The following is a 22,966-nucleotide window of genomic DNA, read 5'->3' as shown; positions in this document are numbered from 1 at the left end:
TCGCCTCCACACAGCCCACTGCCACCACCCCCCACCCCCCCCCCCCCCACCTCGTGCCCGCTTGTCGAAAAGAGCAATTTCCCACCAAATTTACGGGGGCCACTTCATTTTTAATACCTGCTGAAAGACGGGGGGGGGGGGGTCTCTTATAAAAAAAATCGAGAGGGGCATTTTTTCCCACGAACCCATGCCGCTCACTCAACTACGAAGGGCGGCCGGCGCGTTTGCTCCGAAGGACGTGACAGATAGGAGAAGACTTTCTCGTAGAAAGACACCGGGCGGCGGAGAGCTCCACGGTGTCCGCTCGGCAGAGAGCGCCACCGGTCTAACAACACAGCCGCCAAACGAGTGTGGTGCTTAGCATGGCTTCGGCAAAAGTGTCACACGTGAAGTGTGACGCGTGAAATTCAAAAAGGAAGCGTCCGTTTGCATCCTTACATTTTGTTTCTGCACAGTTGTGTGCTGACAGTCGATAGGCATGTTCAGGGCCGGGTTCAGATTTTGTAGGCCCCTGGGCTACAGGTACTGTGAGGCCCCCGGTAATATTTTCAAAAGGAAAATAAAGTAAAAAAAATGTATTTTTTTACAAGTCTAGCAACAAATATAATTCAGCATTTACAAATGAAATAACTTGTTACTTTTAATCTCTGGAGGCCCTCCAGTTGGCGGAGGCCCCTGTGGCTGCAGCCCCTAAAGCCCCATGCCTTAATCCGGTTCTGGGCAGGTTGAATGTGGGGATGGAGGTGGGCGGGGGGGGGGGCGGTGTAAATTGTGGGTTTTCCCACTTCTGTGCTAGGAGTCGGCATCCGAAATAAAAGAAGAGCCTTTTATTTCAAATTCGGCAAAAGTGATATTTCAGGAGCCACAATGGCACGTCAATATGAGACGGCGGTCCTCGATAAAAACGTGACGGTCACGAAACTCCCGAGTTGCAGGTTGCCGACCCCTGTTCTCGGGCGTCTAGACAGCGTGGCTGATTAACTCTAAAACACCCTCCAGAGGGGCTCTCCAGAGTTGCCTCGAGCCGGAGGGCTTTTCGCCAGCAGTGGCGCGAACCAAGATATCCTCGGGCTGCGCCTCTGCCCTTGATATTCAAGCCGTGTCATCATCGTGTCGTGCCGCGGCACGGTAACGATGCAATAGTCCGTCAGTAGAGGTGCAGTCAATCGCCTCCCCCCCCTCCCCCCCGTCGGAATAAAATCCCGTTGGCTGCTCTGAAATGAGTGTGCCTAGGGGCTTACGTTAAGAACATAAGGGTTAAAATCTCTTGGAAATGAAGACTCTTGGAAAATGCCAGGGTAGTTTCGGTTTTTTTTTCCATAGCGATGTGCCAAAGGGGTATCGGTTAAGTATCAGTGTACGCGGGAGGCTGTACTTTCCTCTCCCTGCTTCATGCAGAGTGACTAATCGCAATCGGAGTGTTATTTAAATTCGGTTTTCAGTTACCTCCATAGCTGCCAACTAGTCCTCATCGCGTCGCATAACAAACAGCAACGATGTTGGTGTGTGAGTGGTGTCGGTGAGCGATGTCGGTGAGCGTAGTCTGAGTAGGCTCGCGCGTGCATCGTGCGCAGGTCAAGTACAAGGCAGGGAGGGAGCAGATGAAGGGCGCTGCGCAGTTCCACTCGCTGCACAGTGAGGGAAACCTGGAGCTGCAACGCACGCAGAAGGTCAACAAGCTCGTCAGCGAGGTCAGTACCACAGCCACACCACCACTCATAAAAACAACCATAATTATAATGCAATCAAGTGAAGCTGAAGAATCTCAGTTCCGTTAGGCCGTTTGGAACCGCATGTTCGAGGCCAATCTGCCACTTGAGCGATCTAGATTTGGAAAAAGGTTTTTCTACCAATGCCCAAAGATACGCGGATCCAGAATTTGACTCCTCAGCCACCTCCAGAGCCACCACCAAAGCTGATGGACATCATCTTCGGACCCCGAGGGACTTCCGACGACTAATAATACAGTAAACATGAAATCAAATTATAATCATAAAAATGATCACGTTATATTTATGTGGGTTGTATACTGCAGGTTGAGTATCCAGCATCAGTGAGAGTAAAGTAAAACAACAACAACAACAACAACAACGCAGCCGTTGCGTTGCGATTCCGCTGAGCGTGAACCCCTCGCGGGCGATCCGCTCGCGCCCACGCCCCCCTGTGCCCCCCCCCCCTGTACCCCCCCCCCCCTCCCACCCCACTTTCGACAGAACGCGTACCGGAGGGACATGAAGAGCGCCAAGGGGCACAGCGTGAACTACTGCGAGACGCAGCAGTTCAAGAGCGCCAGCAAGGCCGGGGATCTCGCCAGCGATGTGAGCCCCGCACACGCGCGGCGCCGGGGATCCCACCGCGCTCCGGTCGGGCCCTCGCGGAAACGTGGCGGCTCTTCACGCTAGCGCTCACGCTTCGCTTCATTTGGCTCGCGCGTCGGGTGGAGGAGGGCTACACGACGCGCATTTTACTTTCTGGCGACCGTGCGCCAAAGAAAAAAAAGACGTTGGTCAACAATCTAGATTTGAAGCTTTCGCGACCGCAGGAATCCATACTCTTTGGTTCTTTGAGGTAAAGTCACGTAGGTAGTTAAAACGTCGTGATATATTTTTTGTAATTCTACCTACTTGGCTTTGCCGAGAGAACCAAAGAGTATCGGTCAACAAATTTGCGTCGAGCGTTGTGGGATCCTTGTTGGCACGAATGACGTGATGTAGAAATGAAAGCGTTATTATTAAGTATCATCGCGTCTTGGCGTGGTGTCGGCGAGCAGCTCAAGTACAAGGAGGCGTACGAGACGCAGGTGAAGGGCCACTACGCCGGCGTGGCAATGGTGGACAAGCGCACCGAGCACTGCATGAAGGTGGCCCATCTGGCCAGCAAGGTGAGCCCAGCCACCACGTGCCCCTCTGCCCAACCTCCGGCTCGTCACGATGGCGCCAGCTGCGGCATTGGGCTCGTTTAACATCTAACCCTCGGCGACGCGCTTGCGCCAGGCGTGGCTGGCTACGTACGGCGGGAACGAAGTTCAACGTATCAACCACGACCGCCGTTCGCCACTAATTGGCGGTGATGCCACCACGGCGCTTGTACCAGGCCACCAGGGACGTGCGGTCAGGGGAGGCAGGGGAGGCAGAGCCTCACCTGTCATACTCCAGTGACAATAGCTGTTACGAAAAGTAAAAAATTATAAACTAAAAATTCAGATTTTTCCACTGATCTGTGTTATAAATGTCATTTCTGTACGATTCCAATCATTTTTATTGTCAAAATCGCCAAATTTGCCGAGCTCCGCTGCAAATACAGGAAGAGACGAGAGGTGAGGCAGCAACGCGCTCAGCCTCCCCTCTGATTGTGCAATCCCTCAGAAACTGGATGGAGCGCGGGCAATAAGCACGTGCCTGTTACTATCTCAGTATGTTACCAATGTAATGTTTGTAGACCCCTTCATTTCATTTCCTCGCCTTCCATACTCCAGGTAACTTATTTCACCTATGTGTATAAAGATATTTAGGCTCGCTGGTCTCGTCATGAAACTGCAATGAAAAAGCACCAGGGGAGGCAGCTATCACATCTGCCTCACTGAGAGGGCCGTGTCAGACACGCCCCCTCAGTGAGGACACGCCCCCCTCAGTGAGGACACGCCCCCCTCAGTGTGTAAATCTGGCTATGATACCAGCCAGTGCCTCCCCAGCCATTGACCTCACCGCACGTCACTGCAGGCCACGTGAACTTTAAGGCCACGTGAAGTGTCGAACGCTCGCTGACAGGAGGTCACCTGGGACAGACCCAGGTGCCATGGGTCGACTGACTGAAACGACCGGCAGATGCACCACCTGTGCCCACTACTGTGCCAACTTGCTGTGTATTAGCCACCCGGCGCTCCGCTCCGTTGAAGTTCAACACACGTACATAGAGACGGGTGCACTACGATCTTGACACTTTGTCCTTACTCATCTAAACAAGCACCACGAAATAAGTTCTGGGGTTGAATATTCTCTGCGCAGAGGAACTACCGCGCGGAGTACGAGGAGGACAAGGCCTACGTCAACTTCCCAGCCACCGTCACGCCCGCGTACGAGTCGCACAAAAAGCAGGAGCTGTACCGCGACGTAAGCACGCAAACACTGTCAGCAAACATCGCCAGTCGCTCGCCCATGCCTGCAGGGTTAGGGAATTGGTACAACACCGAGTGACTGCACTGACTGTACCAGGCACCCCGGTGTGTGCATCATGGGACATCCGTTGCCAGTCTCAAAATATAAGAATAGGTTTTACCCTTTTTTCTGGCCACAAAACAGTTTGTGTTCATATGTTAAAACACCAAACTGAAACCTTTTGCAAGGAATCATGTCTGCATGAACCACATATTCTTATATGTGGCATTGTCTCTGTGCTGTTCGCCTTTTGGCGTTGTCTTCTGGTCTCACACCGCTTGAGACGAGGCTCTAAAGAAAGCTGTCTCTGGTGTGGACCAATCCGTTTCAAAGACAATGCATATACTTTCAGAGTATGTATTTTGTTTGCATTCTGACCACAAGTGTTGTGGTTAATGCAGACATGATTCCTTGCAAACTGTTTTGTGCCAGAAAGGGTAAAACCTATTCTTATTCCTTGGTGTGCGTCACGCGTATCTCGCGCGTACAGTACGATTACACGATGCAGAATAAATCCTCAGCCCCATCTCTGTGTGATCCACCAACCTCACTCACGAATCGCTCGATTAGAGGCGCGCGCCACTGCGCGCGACAGGACAGCGCGACGATTCGCGTTCGTCGAGGGACACCGGCGCCCTAGGATGACGCCTGCCGCTGCTACAACCGTGGCTGCCCGTGTTTCCACAGCCCCAGTACCGCCAGCGCGTGGAGAAGCTCAAGTTCACCAGCGTGTCGCAGACTCCCGAGATGGCGCAGGCCCGGATCAACGCCCACCAGCTCAGCGACGTACGTAGGGTGGGGGGGGTCGTTTGAAGAAAAACAAACTGAGGTGGTTTTCGCGGATGTGATGGAGCTTGGCTGTGCTCGCGAAGGAGGAGTTTGTGCCAGGGTGATGAGCTTGTGGGTGCCACGGTGGCGAGATGTTAACTACCTCGCCTCGTATACAGGAGGTCGTGGCTTCGATCCCGACCCTGACGCATGGAAAACTTGGAGTTTGCGTGTTCTCTCTCTCCCTGTGGTCGCGTGGATTTTTCTCCGGGTCCTCTGGTTTTTTTCCCCTCCACATTTAGCATCAGCGTGCGCTCAGGGCATTTGGCTGCTGTAAATTTCCACGTGATGAGTCGCTTCGTTCTGTGGCCAGGTCGTTTCTGAAAAAGAGCCGTATAGCGCAGCAGTACCTGGTAAAATAAAATAAAAAAAATAGCTTCAGGTTTGAGCTCGGGGAAGATCGTTGACATCGTCAAGGATGCGGTGAGAGCATTCGTAACCGCACCGCTGTTCGTGCCGCGATGGGTTTTCCGGGTCGTGCCGCGCGGCGTTGGGCGCACTGTCCGAAGTGTCGCTTCTCGCGGCCGGCAGCTACTTCAGCAACTGCTCCAGGAACCCCTGAAAAAGGCCCACCCCTGCACGTGGAGCGCAACGTTTGGACAACGTTGCCAAACGACGCGCGGCGCAGCCCGCAGAAGCGCCGCGTTTCTCACGTCGTCGCCTCGTTCCCCCCCCCACGCCCCCGCGGCATGCCGCAGATGAACTACCGGGCCGACTACGAGAAGAACAAGACGCGCTTCACCATCACGCAGGACAACCCGCAGATGGAGCACGCCAAGGCGAGCGGAGACCTCGTCAGCAACGTGAGTGCTCTTTACCCAGGCGTCGGCTCGCGTGTGCGTACGTATATGCGTGCGTTGAACGTCGTTTGCACCGTACGTAGCCAACCGTGCTAATCGGAGGTGTTGGATGGACAGAAGGCGGGAGATTTCAGAAACACCGTTGTTTTGACCGCCGAGCCAGAGGAACCAATTGGCGACCTCTGGATTGAAAGTTCAGGGAGAAACAGAATTACACCATGGTGGCAACTATAGTACAGCACTGATATAAACCATATAAATGAGTGATAGTAAAAAATCATTAACTAAGCTTATTCGTATGTATGCATGTTGCACTTCTTTCGCATTATTTGTAGCTAACCGTGCTAATTGGGAGGTGCGGGGGAAGGATAACAAACTAAATACAAAAAGCAGTTATAAAGAAATGATTTTTCAATCTAGATTTTAAAAAATGTATAGCTGAAGTGGCTTCCTAATATCAGAAGAGTGTTCCAGACTCCTGCCGAAGTGCATTTGCAGACATTGGTGTGAGTAGGTGTTGTGCCGTGTGTTTTTCCATTTCTGCTGCCTCGTGGAACTTCGAATCCTGATGGGTGCCTCTACGCCGTGTTTGCCTTCACCAGATCAAGTACCACGAGCAGTGGGAGAAGACCAAGGGCAAGGGCTTTGAGATGAAGATGGACGACATCTCGCTCCTGGCCGCTCGCGCCTCCGGGGCGTTGGCGAGCGACGTGAGTCTCTCCCGCGACTCGGTTCCCCCCCCCCCACCCCCCCGGCTTCCCGCGTAGCGACAGCAACCGTCGACCGTGGCAGCGTGGCGGAGGCCCGCGGCTGACGTGCCGGATGTTCCGTGCGTGCAGATTAAGTACCGGGAGGCTTACGAGAAGACCAAAGGCCGATCCGTGGGATCGTCCGAGTACGACACCAAAACCCTGCACTCCATGCACGCCGGCAGGCTGATGAACGAGGTGAGGAGTGCACACGCTCAGGCTTTACGTGCTATGAAGGGTCATTGTCTGAAACGTCGCCTATTATATATACTTTTTCCGTTTAAGGCCATATTGTTTTTGACGAATGCATTGTGTCTGCCCGGAGTGTGGTTTAAAATCTGTTTCTTTGCACCAGATCTCACTTCCAACCAACGTGACCCATCCCAGTTATTCGTCGATCGAGAACACCATTTTCTTTCCCAATGCCTGTGGATGAATGTGGCCGAATGGGTCTGTGCGGCAGTGTGAGTGTTATTTATCCCATTCCAATGAATATTTCATCGTCCCTGGACTCTCCCTGCCCTCCCCCCCCACCGTCCCCGCAGCGCGAGTACAAGAAGGGCTTCGAGGAGACCAAGGGGCGGCTGCACATGCCCATGGACATGCTGCAGATGCAGCATGCGCAGAAGGCGCAGAGCCTGGCCAGCGACAGGGACTACCGCACGCTGCTGCACCGCTACACCGCGCTGCCCTCTGACCTCAAGGTGGAGTGGGCCAAGAAGGCCCACCAGCTGCAGAGCGACGTGAGTGAGCGCTCCTGCTCCCGCCTGGCTCGTGGTCGCATGCTTGGCCTCAGCCCTCCAGCCTGAGCCACCCTTGTCACTGACGGTCACTGTGTGCGTGTGCACGTGTGTACGTGTGTGTGCGCGTGTCTCCGCACAGATGGATTACAGGGCGGACCTGACGTGGATGAGGGGCGTGGGCTGGGGGGCTGAGGGCAGCCTCAACATGGAGCAGGCCAAGAAGGCCGGGGACATCCTGAGCGAGGTGGGCCTCACTGATGTCCACGATCTCATCACAAACTTCCACGAGCACCCATGTTAAGATTGTGTGAAAAAAAACAGAATCTTGCAGCCTATTAGGAATGACTGTGTGCATCTAACCCGTGTTTGTGTGCGCGTGTATGTTTTTGCGTACATCTCGGTCGGTTCGCCCACAACAGATGGGGTCTGTCCAGTGACCTCCTGCTCATGAGCCTTTGACACTTTACGTGGCCTCAAAGTGCACATAGCCTGGCACAATCGCTGCGGTGATGTCACCTTCACTCAGTGCTGAATGGCGGCTGTTACTGCTGTTGTTGATGTTGTCCGTGCGATCAGCCCAAGTACCGCCAGCGCGTGGACCAGCTCAAGTTCACCAGCGTGTCGCAGACTCCCGAGATGGCGCAGGCCCGGATCAACGCCCACCAGCTCAGCGACGTACGGATCACTTGAGTTGATCAAACTCTTTCTGTTTAGCTCGTAAGAAACAGCACCAGTGCCGGATTATCCTAGCAGCAAAAGTTGCTACATATGCTACAGGCCCCGCACTTTTCAAGCTATCAATTCCAGTTCAGCGATTCTGCACTTGCTCTATTACTATAGTATTATACTGCCATCAACTTTTATGAACGACTGGGTGTTTAAGGTTAGCGATTTGTCATATTATCTGACTGTATAGTAAATACAAAAAATCCAATTACTTTACTATGCAAGTAAAAAAATTGTGTTTTAATATTTACGTGTATTTTTAAATTTAGGGCCACTTTATAGCATATGCTACAAGGCCCGCACTAGCTTAATCCGGCACTGAACCGCATCAGCCAGGTAAATGTGTGCGGAGCAGAAACACGATGGTAATTATTCAACAACGTTGGATCTGAAAAGCACAACAAAAAGTCTCGGCATCCTTTGCGTATTAAGATTAGAGGGCCATTATTATTTTCAGCTCGTGGTTGTTCACAGACTGTGCAGGATATATGCTAGAATGGTGTTGTCATCTCAACAAGTTATGCATGGCAGCATCGCTGTTGTGCTTTCATAGCCTCAAGCACTTTTTAGCGTAATTGTTTTCATTGCATTCATGTTAATCAAACGTGTATGCAGTTCTGAAACATGAATGTTTTGGTGATATGAATAGTAAAAACAAAAACGCGCAGAGCCTTGAGCTGTTGTGATTGTGTCCTTGCTCACACCGTGTCTCCCGAATGTGCAGACGAACTACCGCTCTCAATACGAGCAGAACAAGTCTCGCTACACCCTGACGCACGACACCCTAGACCTGCTGCAAGCCAAAGCCAACGCCAGCACCTTCAGCGACGTAAGACATCTGACGACGCACGGCAATGTCTTAAAAAGTATAGAAGGTGAAACGATCCTTGAACAAAAAACCTAACCAGTTTCACCGTCATCACCTTGATTCTTTACAAGCTGTTTAATTATATAAGCTTCTTGGAAATAATATAAATCACCGTGTTTGTCACAATTCAGGTTTTCTTGTTTTGCTGCGTGGCTATACATTTCTCCTTTGACATCCGAACTGACTCCAAGGGACTCGGGCTTGAGATTTTTTTTTTTTAAACCCTCACACAGGTTCGTTCGGGAACGTACGAACGGTGGCCGTCGTTTGTGACTGGTACCTCTACGCCGTCTTTGCCTTCACCAGATCAAGTACCACGAGCAGTGGGAGAAGACCAAGGGCAAGGGCTTTGAGATGAAGATGGACGACATCTCGCTCCTGGCCGCTCGCGCCTCCGGGGCGTTGGCGAGCGACGTGAGTCTCTCCCGCGACTCGGTTCCCCCCCCCCCCCTCAACGGCTTCCCGCGTAGCGACGGCAACCGTCGACCGTGGCAGCGTGGCGGAGGCCCGCGGCTGACGTGCCGGATGTTCCGTGTGTGCAGATTAAGTACCGGGAGGCTTACGAGAAGACCAAAGGCCGATCCGTGGGATCGTCCGAGTACGACACCAAAACCCTGCACTCCATGCACGCCGGCAGGCTGATGAACGAGGTGAGAAGTGCGCACGGTCTTGGGTAGAAATTATACCTTGAAAAAAAACGTGTGCTCGTGTACCTTACGCATATTTAACAAAGAATATTTAGCCATTCAGCGGGGCTGGTTGTGAGCCGGTAGATTGCTTAGGAATGGCGTGACAATACTTGTGCGTACATGGTCAGCCTCGTGCCACCTCTGCTCTTTCGTGCGACGCGCTGCGCAGAGGACCAACCGATTTTGGGAACAGCAACAGAAGTTCTAAATCGATGTCCACGTTCTTTAGCCGTCCAGCGGGACTGTTTGCCAGCTGGTGGATCGTTTTGGCGCTGCCGCTAAATCAGCGTTCTTCATTGCAAGGCCCACGGGGCGACTGGCGGCCTTTAGTGCGGCCCCTGACGGGCGCCCCCACCCCGACAATACACAACGAGTGACAAACACCCCCCATCATAAGCATCATCGTTCAGTCAAATCCCAATGGCTATCAAATGCCTGGCGGCCCTCGCACACTGATGATGTCTTATCGGCGAAAGTGGCGGCCCCCCTCCACCTCTGAAAATGTGTGCAGAGCCACTGCCGCTAAATGTTCACCATGAGCGGCGGTTGAACCCATGTGCTCCGGCGTTTGCTCCGTTCTGCGGCCGCAGTTGGCGCTGCCCCCGCTTCACGAGCTGTCGGTCATGACGTGAAATGAAGCAATCGACCTCAATGCAGGACCCCCTTCTCAAAGAGGGTTTTTAGTCTCGACGAAGTTCTGCTGGGTCAAGGGCATTATTATTATTATCTTCCGTCTCGTTGTAGTATTGCGTAGTGTGGATATCCGAGCTCATCTGGATCTCGGCAAAGAAACAAAAACCTCACGATGACATCCCAGTGACAGTGACAGCTCATCTCTTTTTAATTGAACAACAGGAGTTTTGTGATGCGGTGTTTGCGTAGCGGCACACAAAGCAAATAATGGAAACTCAATGTGTTCGTTTTAACACGTAGCAGGATATCGCGACCAAAGCTTCATAATAAAGATTTTTTGGTTAGATCGCGTTATTTATAAATGTGTCGAAACCCTCCGCCACCCGACACGGCCAATCAGTAAGGGATTTGTCACATAAACAAAACGCCAATTAGTTACTGCTTCAGCCCACCGGTGTGTGGAAGAGTGAATCCACAACATTTACAATTTGAGTACGACGTTTCGCTGGTAATTACATCCAGCATCATCGTCAACATCACTGCTCTCAAGGGGAAACAATATACAGAGTCGGCGGTGTTTATTCAAGATTATGTTTGACCTTCTGCACTGTGGTATCATGCCCGGTTGATTCATATGCAATAAGGGATTCGAATGATTATCTCAGCACTATGATCTCATTGTTGAGCACTCCTGATGTGGCTCTCACCAACCCCCTCACCCCACCACCGTCCCCGCAGCGCGAGTACAAGAAGGGCTTCGAGGAGACCAAAGGGCGGCTGCACCTGCCCATGGACATGCTGCAGCTGCAGCACGCGCAGAAGGCGCAGAGCCTGGCCAGCGACAGGGACTACCGCACGCTGCTGCACCGCTACACCGCGCTGCCCTCTGACCTCAACGTGGAGTGGGCCAAGAAGGCCCACCAGCTGCAGAGCGACGTGAGTGAGCGCTCCCGCTCCCGCCTGGCTCATGCTCGCTTGCTTGGCCTCTAGCCTCCATCCTGTATTCCGTGTGCGTGTGTACGTGAGCGGTAGTGCAACTGTTAGCGTGCGGCGCTACCATCTGGGTGAGTTTGATTCCCGATCACGGCCAACACCAGTGACGGTTATCTGAATTGGTCCTGGGCCTCCCCTAGGTCAACTCAGCCTCAATTGAGTACCTGGTGCGGTGTTTAAACATCGCCACTGGGGAGACAAAGGCGGCGGGGGCGTGGTGCTGGCCACCCACCCCCTCGTGTGCCGTGCCGGCCTTCATAGGCGCTCGCTAACAGCACTTTCCCCAACAGTCTGTTTAGGCTACACGGGAGATCTTTGTCTTTGTGTGTGTATCTGCACAGATGGATTACAGGGCGGACCTGACGTGGATGAGGGGCGTGGGCTGGGGTGCGGAGGGCAGCCTCAACATGGAGCAGGCCAAGAAGGCCGGGGACATCCTGAGCGAGGTGGGGCAACGCTGACCTCACTACTTTTTCACTTGGTGATTGCGTCTGTGATGTGGGGATGCCTTGGAGTGTCCCCAACGCCTCTGTGTCTTCCATTGACGTTATTCTGCAAATCTCATCAACTCCTTTGTCATCGCCTGTGCTCCTAGCTGCACATTGCGTGCGCAGCGAGGAGCACGGTGGTTGTTGTTTTTTTGCAGGATGATTACAAAAACTCCTGTTTAGATTCTTAGCCTTGCACACATACGTACGTTGTACTTTTTTCGCACCGTACGTAGCTAAGCGTGCTAATCGGAGATGCGGGAAAGAAGTAACGCAGCTGGCAAGAAGTAACTGATTCTGCCCTAGGCTTCCCGTAGGTTGACTCAGCCTTAAATGCGCAGCTGATGCAGTGTGTAAACATCAGGACTGCAGAGACAAACCTGGTCTGGCGTCGTGACGGTAACACGACCTCCTCGCGTTAAGCGATGGCCTTGATGAGAGCTCACTGATGGCAATTCATTTTTGTTGTTGTACTGTTTGTTGTTATAATTTACTGACACGCCCCTCCTGGACACCTGTGAAAAAGAACTTCATAGCTCATCGGATACCTCCAGTCTAAATAAATATTACTGGTAGGAACCTCTGGTTACACCAGCAGCCCACAGAGGATTATTGTGTCCGTCCGTCGAGCATCCAAAAATGGGAGGGGTGGGGCTGGGTGGAGAGGGGAGGGTGGGGAGGGGCTGGGTGGGGAGGGAGGGGCTGGGTGGGGAGGGGAGGGTGGGGAGGGGCTGGGTGGGGAGGGGCTGGTTGGGGAGGGTGGGGCTGGGTGGGGGGTGGGAGGGGTGAGGCTTGGTGGGGAGGGGCTGGTCACCCCGTGGTGCCCTTATAAAACTCAACGTTTAATCTACTCACGCCAGCTTGTGCCCGCCCTCACAGTCGGGCATATTTGCGGAATACACCACGTGGTGCCGCCGTTGACCCTGGCCATTGACCGAGCAACCCAACGTTCCTACCAGCTCCCTCCGCAGGAATGTGTTCCGATTCTGGATAGCCCCAACAGTTCCGTGTGGCGTCGCGGGGGGGAGGAACTTCGTCCTCATCTTCGTCCGTTTTTTCTGCTTTTGCGACGTTTCTCAGCCCAAGTACCGGCAACGGGTGGAAGACTTCAAGTTCACCAGCGTGTCGGAGACGCCGGAGATCGCGCAGGCCAGGATCAACGCGCGTCAGCTCAGTGACGTACGTACGTGCGGATGAGGACGTTGATGAAGGGGGCGGGCGGGGGTCAGAAGAGAGAAGGGAAATGTTATTCTCCGATTGCCTTTCGTCTATGCTGGTCATCGGGCGCGAGTGACGACGGATAATATTCCTGTTAAACTTTACTGAGCAAGTCAAAACCGGTCAGAATTGGCCGACTTGATTTTTACTTTAGTTGGTCTTTTTGTCCGCACTGTGGATGCGATGAATCGTCCATTATGAACGCTCTAAGAGTAGTGCGTCGCCCTATGTTCGACGACGATCTGCGGAAGGGAACGTCACAGTAGCTGCTTCTGAAATCCTTCATCTTTACCGGCACTTTCACACCGGCATGACTCCCAAACTGATCATTTTAATTCTTACAGCCAAGAGTTAAACACGTGAAAAAAAACAAGTCTTCCATCCAGTCATAGACGACCAAGCTGAGACCATCAACTCTCTACACTTGAGAATCTGTTTTAATCACGGGCGGCTGCTGGGATTCACACCCAGGATGTCAGTGGTGCCAGTTCAGGGCTCTGACCACTGAGCCATCTTGCCACCTCTAGGGATTGCCTCCTTCAATCAATGCTGGTGCCAAACGTTGCTTCAGAATGCCTATAGTCGGAAAGGACTGTCTTGTCGTTCACTGTCCATCTGCTGTGTGTGCAGACGAACTACCGCTCTCAGTACGAGCAGAACAAGTCTCACTACACCCTGACGCACGACACGCCAGACCTGCTGCAGGCCAAAGCCAACGCCAGCACCTTCAGCGACGTGAGTTCCGCGTCGTGTTCTAGAGAAAACACAACACGCAAATGTTTTCGTTCACGTTGGATTAAAACACACCTTGAATAACAGGTACGCCGAGTTGTTTCACCAATTCAGGAAACACGATCACGATGCATCCCCTTGTCCGCGAAAGCACATTGGTCAGTCTCCAACAGGGGGGAAAGGAAGCTCGGGTGGGGAACGACGTCAACTGGTAGAACAACCTCGAGCCAACCCGGTCCGTGTCAAAGGGGTTAATTGGCCGGTCCAGGTTCGGATCTGGGGAGTAGAGACAGAGCGGCCACGATATCTCTTCCAGGGTGACTGCCGCCGCATTATATTGGCAGTGAAGTGATTCGCAGCTCATGTCGCCGCTGAGTGAAAGTTTCGTTCGGAGGAAGTGTGTGCCGTGCCTTTCACTTTGTACGTACGTTGAACTTCTTTATAGCCAACCGTGCTAATCGGAGGTTGGTTCCACCGTGTGTCAACGCTTACTCGCGTACGCTCACCTCTCCCCCGCAGATCAAGTACCGCGAGCAGTGGGAGAAGACCAAGGGCAAGGGCTTTGAGATGAAGATGGACGACATCTCGCTCCTGGCCGCTCGCGCCTCCGGGGCGTTGGCGAGCGACGTGAGTCTCTCCCGCGACTCGGTTCCCCCCCCCCCACCCCCCCGGCTTCCCGCGTAGCGACGGCAACCGTCGACCGTGGCAGCGTGGCGGAGGCCCGCGGCTGACGTGCCGGATGTTCCGTGCGTGCAGATTAAGTACCGGGAGGCTTACGAGAAGACCAAAGGCCGATCCGTGGGATCGTCCGAGTACGACACCAAAACCCTGCACTCCATGCACGCCGGCAGGCTGATGAACGAGGTGAGGAGTGCGCACGCTCAGGCTTTACGTGCTATGAAGAAGGGTCATTGCTTGTCTATGCTCTCGAGTTGCTTCGTTTCCTGTTCACCCGACTGAACTAAACACCTTAAAGGTGCAATAAAGAGAACATATCTTCTTATATGGCTCATTAATTCAATCCATTCATCATCATTTACTGTCACCAACTTCGCTTTGACCGAATTCACGTATCATCACAGAATTTCCCCCATTGCTTCCTCTCATCTATTTCATTCACCTCATCACCGCCATCACAATCATACGTGCCATTCTTAATTCTCTGTAAAGCGCCTTGGTTAAGACGCAATATAAATTTAGTTTAGGTCGGATAAGGTTTGCAAGTTCGAGACGCCATCACGCAAAACTGGATTTTATTTTTTAATTACCACCTCTGCTACCGACAAAATATATCATTGAATATTTCCCTCGATGAAGGTGTGAGAATGTGCAAAAGCGTATGGCAAGGATTTTCCTTTACTTGAAGGAATTTCAAAAGTATACCTGTAATATCCCTTCTTGGGGACATTCAAAAACACACACGGGGTGACTCACGGCTCTGCGAGAGTTCCGTATGGCTACTTTGTCTCATCACATGACGCAGACAGAAAAAATTGACTGCCATTGGGAAAATACATTTTTTTAAATACATATATTTTATTTTTCACTCATGCCCCACCCCCCACCACCGTCCCCGCAGCGCGAGTACAAGAAGGGCTTCGAGGAGACCAAGGGGCGGCTGCACATGCCCATGGACATGCTGCAGATGCAGCACGCGCAGAAGGCGCAGAGCCTGGCCAGCGACAGGGACTACCGCACGCTGCTGCACAACTACACCGCGCTGCCCTCTGACCTCAACGTGGAGTGGGCCAAGAAGGCCCACCAGCTGCAGAGCGACGTGAGTGAGCGCTCCCGCTCCCGCCTGGCTCGTGCTCGCTTGCTTGGCCTCAGCCCTCCAGCCAGAGCAACCCTTGTCGCTGACGGTCACTGTGTGCGTTTGTGTATGTGTGTGTATGTGTATATGTGTGTGTATGTGTGTGTATGTGTTCGTGTGTCTCTCAGTGAGAAGTGGCGGCGTAGTAGTTAGTGCGCTGCGCTACGAATCTCGTGACCCGAGTTTGATTCCCACTCACGGCCAACACCGGTGACGATTATCTGAACCGGTCCTGGGCCTCCTTTAGGTCGCCACTGGGGGGACAAGGGCAGCCTGGCATGGTGCTGGCCACCCACCCCTTCATATGGCGTGCCGGCCTTCATAGGTGCTCGCTCGCAGCACTTGCCCCAAGAGTCTGTTAAGGTTACACGGGGAATCTTTGCCTTTGTGTGTCTCCGCACAGACGGATTACAGGGCGGACCTGACGTGGATGAGGGGCGTGGGCTGGGGTGCGGAGGGCAGCCTCAACATGGAGCAGGCCAAGAAGGCTGGGGACATCCTGAGCGAGGTGAGGATCGGTGACGTCGAGAGCCTCGTCACAAACCACTCCGGTACCAGTACGAGATCGTCTTTTAGAATCTACCACCGTGTGCGGGGTCTCAGGAGTAACCGGCTCAGCACTTCTTCTGGGATGTGGCTGCGTGGTAGCGTGCTTGCTGCTTGCCAAACAGCCTCATGGTAAAAATAAAAATCTATGTTAAGAAATAAATAAATAGAAACGCAGCCTCGCTGTTAGAGCCCCACAGCCGCCCTGGTTAATACTGCAGGTGCATTAACCACAGTGGACGTTAAAGGTTCCCGTGACGCTATTCGAAAAAAGTAGACCATCCGTAACGATGTAGTAGTTCACATTTTGTTAAATTCACTGATGCATTACCTAATCGGAAAGCCGCAAAGCAACATTGCTTGCATACTTTGCAGGCTAATGCCAACTTGCAGGCTGAGGCTGCGTTCCCCTTGTGCTCCGCAGGACAGCTGCCACTGGGGGTCCCCTTAGCTTGATTGCAGCAGGGGATTGGAATGGTCGAGTGTGACGATGTTATGCAATTAGACACTATGAGTTCCTGGGGCATTTAAGAACCCTATAAATGGGAATCCTTAAATCCTTAACCGCGCTCTGTGCTTGTGTGTGTGTCTGTGCGCGCGTGCGTGTGCGCGCTTTCAGCCCAAGTACCGCCAGCGCGTGGACCAGCTCAAGTTCACCAGCGTGTCGCAGACTCCCGAGATGGCACAGGCCCGGATCAACGCCCACCAGCTCAGCGACGTACGGGAGACCCATGCACCGCCGCTTGTGCAAGCAGAGGATAGCCACCGTTCTACAGGGATTTCGCACCCAGAGGATAAAAACATGTTGCTGCAGATGTGCATGGCTTTCATCAAACCGTGAATTTGTGCGCAAATCAACGTGTTTGGGATACTCTCCTGTGTTTGCGTATTTCTCCAACTCTGCGCTCTACCTGTCTGTGCAGGCGAACTACCGCTCTCAGTACGAGCAGAACAAGTCTCACTACACCCTGACGCACGACACCCCAGACCTGCTGCAGGCCAAAGCCAACGCCAGCGCCTTCAGCGACGTGAGTTCAACGGCCGTGACACCAAACAGATTACTTGGTTGCTTTATGGGTACCTCCTTTGCCAGTAAGTAAGTGCTTACCCCGAGCTCTCAATACTCTGATGGTGCGCTGTTTTTGAGTTGTACGCCTTTTGGCGTCTTCTGGTCCAACACCAGTGGAGACTGGGCTCTAAGAAAAGCCGTCTCGGGTGTGGACCAATCAAATTCAAGGACAGTGCATATTATCAGAGTTGTCTTTTTTGTTTGCATTTTGACTACTTGTGTTGTGGTTATTGCAAACATGATGCCTTGAATAAAGGTGTCAGTTTTTGTGCCAGATAAAAGGGTAAAAACGTATTGCTACTTGGTTGCTTCTTTACGCCTGGACAAAATTAGTGCTAAAGAGTCGTTCCGAGGACTCTTGACCCCGTGTCTGTAGTGTTCTTGACCCTTGCCTCGGCCGTTCCAGATCAAGTACCGCGAGCAGTGGGAGAAGACCAAGGGCAAGGGCTTTGAGATGAAGATGGACGACATCTCGCTCCTGGCCGCTCGCGCCTCCGGGGCGTTGGCGAGCGACGTGAGTCTCTCCCGCGACTCGGTTCCCCCCCCACCCCCCCCCGGCTTCCCGCGTAGCGACGGCAATCGTCGACCGTGGCAGCGTGGCGGAGGCCCGCGGCTGACGTGCCGGATGTTCCGTGCGTGCAGATTAAGTACCGGGAGGCTTACGAGAAGACCAAAGGCCGATCCGTGGGATCGTCCGAGTACGACACCAAAACCCTGCACTCCATGCACGCCGGCAGGCTGATGAACGAGGTGAGGAGTGCACACGCTCAGGCTTTACGTGCTATGAAGAAGGGTCATTGCTTGAAACCTCGCCTATTTTATATTTTTCCATTTAAGGCCGCAGTGTTATTGATGAATGTGTTGCCTTTTCCGGAGTGTGGTTTAAAATATGATTATTTGCACCAGATCTCACTTACAACCAATGGAAGTTATGAGTGGGTAAGAGTCCATAGTTTAGTTTTATCACTTGCATCGTCGTCTCTGGATGAATATGGATACATCTGTGCAGAGTCTTGAATTGGCTCAAATATTTAAATGCAGCAACTGCCTGTAACATCTTGAGACTCAGTGAGATTGGCTGATGGTGAACGATAAACTCAAGGCTTGAAAAGGCTCCTTTTAGAAACACATGGTTTAAGAGACATCGATTCATGCTGCTTATTTTCATTCCACATTCACATTAGCAGACGAAGTGAGTATAGCAACACCATAAAAACATGACTCCCAAATGTAGAATTCCGTTTGTTTGTTTTTTAAACGCAGCAGAACAACTCGTTTTAACAACTCGTACATTTTAACGTCACGAACGACACGAAGGAACTCGAGTCATCCAGGAGTAAATATCTGGGACCAAAACAAACGGCAAGCCGGTCACAGCACGTCACAGCTAAGGGACCATTTCCTCGCTCCACCTGTGCTGAATGAAACTTTCATCGTCCCTGGACTCTCCCCCCTCCCCCACCCCACCACCTTCCCCACAGCGCGAGTACAAGAAGGGCTTCGAGGAGACCAAGGGGCGGCTGCACATGCCCATGGACATGCTGCAGCTGCAGCATGCGCAGAAGGCGCAGACCCTGGCCAGCGACAGGGACTACCGCACGCTGCTGCACCGCTACACCGCGCTGCCCTCTGACCTCAACGTGGAGTGGGCCAAGAAGGCCCACCAGCTGCAGAGCGACGTGAGTGAGCGACCCCATGCCTCCGTGACGACATGTCAACTATCTTGCCCTGTATACAAGCCATGACCCTCCTGGTATAGCGGAGGTCGTGGATTCGATCCCAACCCTGAAGCTCGCTGTCTACTTGAAGTCATCATGATCTCCCCGTAACCGCGTGGATCTTTCTCCGGGTCCTCCGGCTTTTTCCCCTCCACATTCGGAATCAACGTGCGCGTTTTAGAGCGTTTGGCTGCTGTAAATGTCCACAAGGTGAGCCGCTTCGTCGAGACCTGTCACTTGTGGCCAGGTGGCTTCTGAAAAACAGAGCTCTACAGCTCAGTGGGCCTCACCTCGTAAAGTAGAAATCGTTTGTAGTTCAGTTGAGAGTGAGGCGCCGCGCGGCAGTTGATCGGTGCAAGTCCGCAGAGTTTGTGTCGCGTGGATTTACAACCATTCATCGTGAGGGCGTCACGTGGCCTGTGTCCACTCGGTGCCGCTCGAGCTGCTGCAGGTAGGCTCGGTGGCTCACGGCTGTGTGCGTTGTTTGTGTTTTGTGTTGTTGTTGTTGTCGTTGTTTGCGGTAGACCGAGTACCGCGCCGACCTGGCGTGGATGCGGGGAGTGAACTGGGCGGCCCAAGGCTCGGTGCACGTGGAGCAGGCGAAGCGTGCGGGCGAGCTCGTCAGTGACGTGAGAGCCCTCAACTCGCCCTCACAGTCACCCCCACGCCCACACAGTCACCCCCCACACTCACACAGTCACCCTCACAGTCACCCCCACGCTCACACAGTCACCCTCACAGTCACCCCCACGCTCACACAGTCACCCTCACAGTCACCCCCACGCTCACACAGTCACACTCACAGTCACCCCCCACACTCACACAGTCACCCACACAGTCACCCCCCACAGTCACACAGTCATCCCCACAGTCACCCCCACACTCACACAGTCACCCCCACAGTCACCCTCACAGTTACCCCCACGCTCACACAGTCACCCTCACAGTCACCCCCACGCTCACACAGTCACCCTCACAGTCACCCTCACAGTCACCCCCCACACTCACACAGTCACCCTCACAGTCACACAGTCAACTCCACACTCACATAGTCACCCTCACAGTCACCCCCACAGTCACCCCCACGCTCACACAGTCACCCTAACAGTCACCCCCACAGTCACCCCCACGCTCACACAGTCACCCTCACAGTCACCCCCACACTCACACAGTCACCCCCACACTCACACAGTCACCCCCACAGTCACACAGTCACCCTCACAGTCACCCCCACAGTCACACTGATGCTCAAACTCACCCAAACCCTCGCCATCACAGTCACACTCACCCTGGCAGACACTCCCTGCCACCAATAAAAAACGAAACCGGACCCGTAACTTCTCTCCCCGTGAGTGGCCTCCTCGCTCGTGCGCTCGCTCCTCCACCCCTGCATTTGCAGGGAAGATCCACTGACCTCAGCGTCTGGGGACGACGTTGACCACGAAATGTTCCACCCTCTACGAAATATCGAGCACCCCCCGGACCTCCGCCGCGGTCACCACGCGGCATTCGCTTTGACGGCGTGCTCACTCCCCTGTGCTCCTGTGTGGCTTTTCAGAAATCCTACCGGCAGCACCCGAACTCGATGAGGTTCACGTCAGTGTTGGACACTCCGGAGATGAACCAGGCCAAGATCAGCTACCAGCAAGCGGTCGATGTGAGTCTCCCTCTCTCTCTCTCTCTCCGGCCGCAGTCACGATGACGGTGATGGTGATTATTATCGTCGTATGCATAGGATCAAACCACTCAGGGATCAGGAATTGGTCTGATGTACAAACATGTCCCAAAACAAAGACAAAGATCCCCCGTATAGCCTTAATAGACTGTTGGGGCAAGTGCTGTAAGCGAGCACCTATGAAGGCCGGCCAAGGCACATGAGGGGGTGAGTGGCCAACACCACGTCCCCCACCGCTTTTGTCTCCCTTGTGGCGATGTTTACACACCACACCAGTAATTCATTTGAGGCTGAGACCTATGACCGGTTCGGACAATCGTCACCGGTGTTGGCCGTAAGCGGGAATCAAACTCGGGTCGCCGGGTTCGTATCGCAACGAGCTAACCGTTTACACCGCCGCTCCCCGCTACATCGCCACGCGGCGAACAAGACCCACACACCCACGCAACCACCCACACTTCAATCCGAGTGTCCACCCTGACCGTGCGTGACGCGTGCTGTCGCTGCCAGAGGCTGTACCGGGAGGGCGGGGAGGCCGTCAAGCACGGCTACACGGGGCCCGCCGACCTGCCGGAGATGGCCCGCGCGCGCACCAACGCGCAGAACATCAGCGAGGTCCCCCTGCTTCCAACATTCAACCTGCCCTTGCAAAGGACACAGATAACGATCCCCCATAGACCCCCCCCCCGCTCCCTCTACTCCCTTAAGTTCTTATTCCCTCATCTTCCACTTCCCACGTACAGGCACCCCGCTCGCGGCTCCCACTCGGTGGGCCAGCGAGCCCAATCCCCTCCATCCTCTCAACTCGCGAGTGCAGAGTTCGGGACTTGTGTCCGCAGAGTTTCTGTACCCCCCCCCCCCCCCGCGCCCCCTGCTCCACGTCGCGGTTTGTGCTCTGTACTGGGCTCCTCCTGAAATATATAAAACCATAAAAAAAAAGATTCCCCATAGAGCCGCAACAGGCTGTCGGGGGGCGAGCGCTGTTGCCGCGTGTCACGACGAACATAACGACGAGTGGGACGACGAGCGGGACAACGAGCGTGAAGACGAGTGGGATGACGAGCGGGAAGACGAGCGTGACGACGAGTGTGACGAGTGTGACGAGCGTGTTGTGCCGGCGCTCCGTGCTGCGTGCAGAGCGGGTACCGGCGCTTGTGGCAGCAGAGCCGCGCCCGCGGCTACAACCTCCACCCCGACGCCATCCCCTTCCAGGCCGCCCGCGCCTCCCGTGATATCATCAGCGACGTGAGTGTCCTCCGATGACGACGCGCCAGCGTGCACCTCGCTGCGCCTGCAGCGTAGCCGCGTCTCTACGATCCCCTCGCTGCGTCGTCACCGTCTCCGCGCTGCTGCGGCCGTAGTGGAGCTGTGCCCGTGTGGGCACTGGTGTAGCTGTGATATGGCTCCGTCTCTACCCTCCTGTTGGTGTGACGCAAGCTGTGTCTGCACGTGCACCTCCACAGCTCGTGTGGGGAACGGTATTGCAGTGAATTTTGACTTGAAACTTTCGTGACTGCAGGAATTCATGTTCTTTGGTTCTTTCGGTAAAGTCACGGAGATGGAAAATAATTAAATAAAAGTATTAACCTTATAAAATTTTAAAAAATTAATAAAAACCAAAAACGCACGACGTTTCGATTGCAACACCTCTCCGCCTGATGACGACCGCATGTGTTGCGATCGAAACGTCGTGAGATTTTGTTTTTTATTAACTTTTATTTTCATCACTTTTATTATTTTTATTGAATTATTTTCTATCTACGTGACTTTACCGAAAGAACCAAAGAGTAGGTATTGCAGTGGTTAGCACACTGCGCTACGAACCTGGTGACCCACGTTTGATTCCCACTCAAAGGCAACACCAGTGACGCTTATTTGAACCGGTCCTGGGACCTCCCCTAGGTCGAGTATCTGGCGTGGCGTGCAAACATCGCCATTAGGGAGACAAAGACGGCCGAGCGTGCTGCTGGCCACCCACCCCGTCGTGTGCCGTACCGGCCTTCATAGGTGCTTGCAAACACCACTTGCCCCAACAGTCTGTGTAGGCTTATACGGTGGATCTTTGTCTTCATCTTATAGCTCTAACATAGCAGCAGTACGTGCATCTGCGCACACTTACTGCTGTGTCCCTCTGCTGTGGCTATACTCAATCAGCACTGGCGTGCAGTGCTACGATGCGGCCAATACAGCAGCCTACTCGTGCGTACGTTGTATGTACGTACGTTGAACTTCTTTCGCACCATACTTAGACAACCGCGCTAATCGGAGCTGTCTGTGTACGCCCTCCTCGTGCACAGTACAAGTACAAGGAAGCGTTTGAGAGACGCAAGGGACACTATGTGGGAGCGTCGGCGAAGCAGAACCTCAACCTCCTGCACCTCCTGCACTCGTCGCACCTGCAGAGCGACGTACGCACCGAGCAGGGAGACAAACGAGGCGCACGCAACCGGGGAACGACACCGAGAGAAGTTTGAGTCATCTGATATCTCAAACATGTGGCCAGGAGGTGGCGGTACCGTGATGG

At 53.6% G+C, this 22,966-nt stretch overlaps 1 protein-coding gene across 1 annotated transcript in view; it reads left to right on the top strand.

The window, feature by feature from the left end:
* NRAP (nebulin related anchoring protein) overlaps nucleotides 1-22,966 on the top strand; it is a 51,674-nt gene that overhangs the window by 16,935 nt on the left and 11,773 nt on the right. The window contains exons 10-41 of the mRNA XM_032949889.2: nucleotides 1,575-1,691; nucleotides 2,214-2,318; nucleotides 2,771-2,881; nucleotides 4,005-4,109; nucleotides 4,842-4,940; nucleotides 5,681-5,785; nucleotides 6,385-6,492; nucleotides 6,622-6,729; nucleotides 7,077-7,274; nucleotides 7,414-7,518; nucleotides 7,851-7,949; nucleotides 8,725-8,829; nucleotides 9,175-9,282; nucleotides 9,411-9,518; nucleotides 10,929-11,126; nucleotides 11,525-11,629; nucleotides 12,752-12,850; nucleotides 13,520-13,624; nucleotides 14,141-14,248; nucleotides 14,378-14,485; nucleotides 15,201-15,398; nucleotides 15,838-15,942; nucleotides 16,600-16,698; nucleotides 16,904-17,008; nucleotides 17,456-17,563; nucleotides 17,692-17,799; nucleotides 18,531-18,728; nucleotides 19,292-19,396; nucleotides 20,326-20,424; nucleotides 20,953-21,057; nucleotides 21,580-21,687; nucleotides 22,740-22,850. Of these exons, the coding sequence (XP_032805780.1) occupies nucleotides 1,575-1,691; nucleotides 2,214-2,318; nucleotides 2,771-2,881; nucleotides 4,005-4,109; nucleotides 4,842-4,940; nucleotides 5,681-5,785; nucleotides 6,385-6,492; nucleotides 6,622-6,729; nucleotides 7,077-7,274; nucleotides 7,414-7,518; nucleotides 7,851-7,949; nucleotides 8,725-8,829; nucleotides 9,175-9,282; nucleotides 9,411-9,518; nucleotides 10,929-11,126; nucleotides 11,525-11,629; nucleotides 12,752-12,850; nucleotides 13,520-13,624; nucleotides 14,141-14,248; nucleotides 14,378-14,485; nucleotides 15,201-15,398; nucleotides 15,838-15,942; nucleotides 16,600-16,698; nucleotides 16,904-17,008; nucleotides 17,456-17,563; nucleotides 17,692-17,799; nucleotides 18,531-18,728; nucleotides 19,292-19,396; nucleotides 20,326-20,424; nucleotides 20,953-21,057; nucleotides 21,580-21,687; nucleotides 22,740-22,850 (3,753 nt within the window). The remainder of the gene's footprint in view (nucleotides 1-1,574; nucleotides 1,692-2,213; nucleotides 2,319-2,770; nucleotides 2,882-4,004; nucleotides 4,110-4,841; nucleotides 4,941-5,680; nucleotides 5,786-6,384; nucleotides 6,493-6,621; nucleotides 6,730-7,076; nucleotides 7,275-7,413; nucleotides 7,519-7,850; nucleotides 7,950-8,724; nucleotides 8,830-9,174; nucleotides 9,283-9,410; nucleotides 9,519-10,928; nucleotides 11,127-11,524; nucleotides 11,630-12,751; nucleotides 12,851-13,519; nucleotides 13,625-14,140; nucleotides 14,249-14,377; nucleotides 14,486-15,200; nucleotides 15,399-15,837; nucleotides 15,943-16,599; nucleotides 16,699-16,903; nucleotides 17,009-17,455; nucleotides 17,564-17,691; nucleotides 17,800-18,530; nucleotides 18,729-19,291; nucleotides 19,397-20,325; nucleotides 20,425-20,952; nucleotides 21,058-21,579; nucleotides 21,688-22,739; nucleotides 22,851-22,966) is intronic.

This window comes from Petromyzon marinus, chromosome 8 (assembly GCF_048934315.1).
Source record: "Petromyzon marinus isolate PM22_M1 ecotype Great Lakes invasive population chromosome 8, UKy_Petmar_22M1.pri1.0, whole genome shotgun sequence".
In the NCBI taxonomy this organism is placed as follows: domain Eukaryota; kingdom Metazoa; phylum Chordata; class Hyperoartia; order Petromyzontiformes; family Petromyzontidae; genus Petromyzon; species Petromyzon marinus.
The sequence above is the reverse complement of the archived record's forward strand: the minus strand, read 5'-3'. Positions and strand labels throughout refer to the sequence as shown.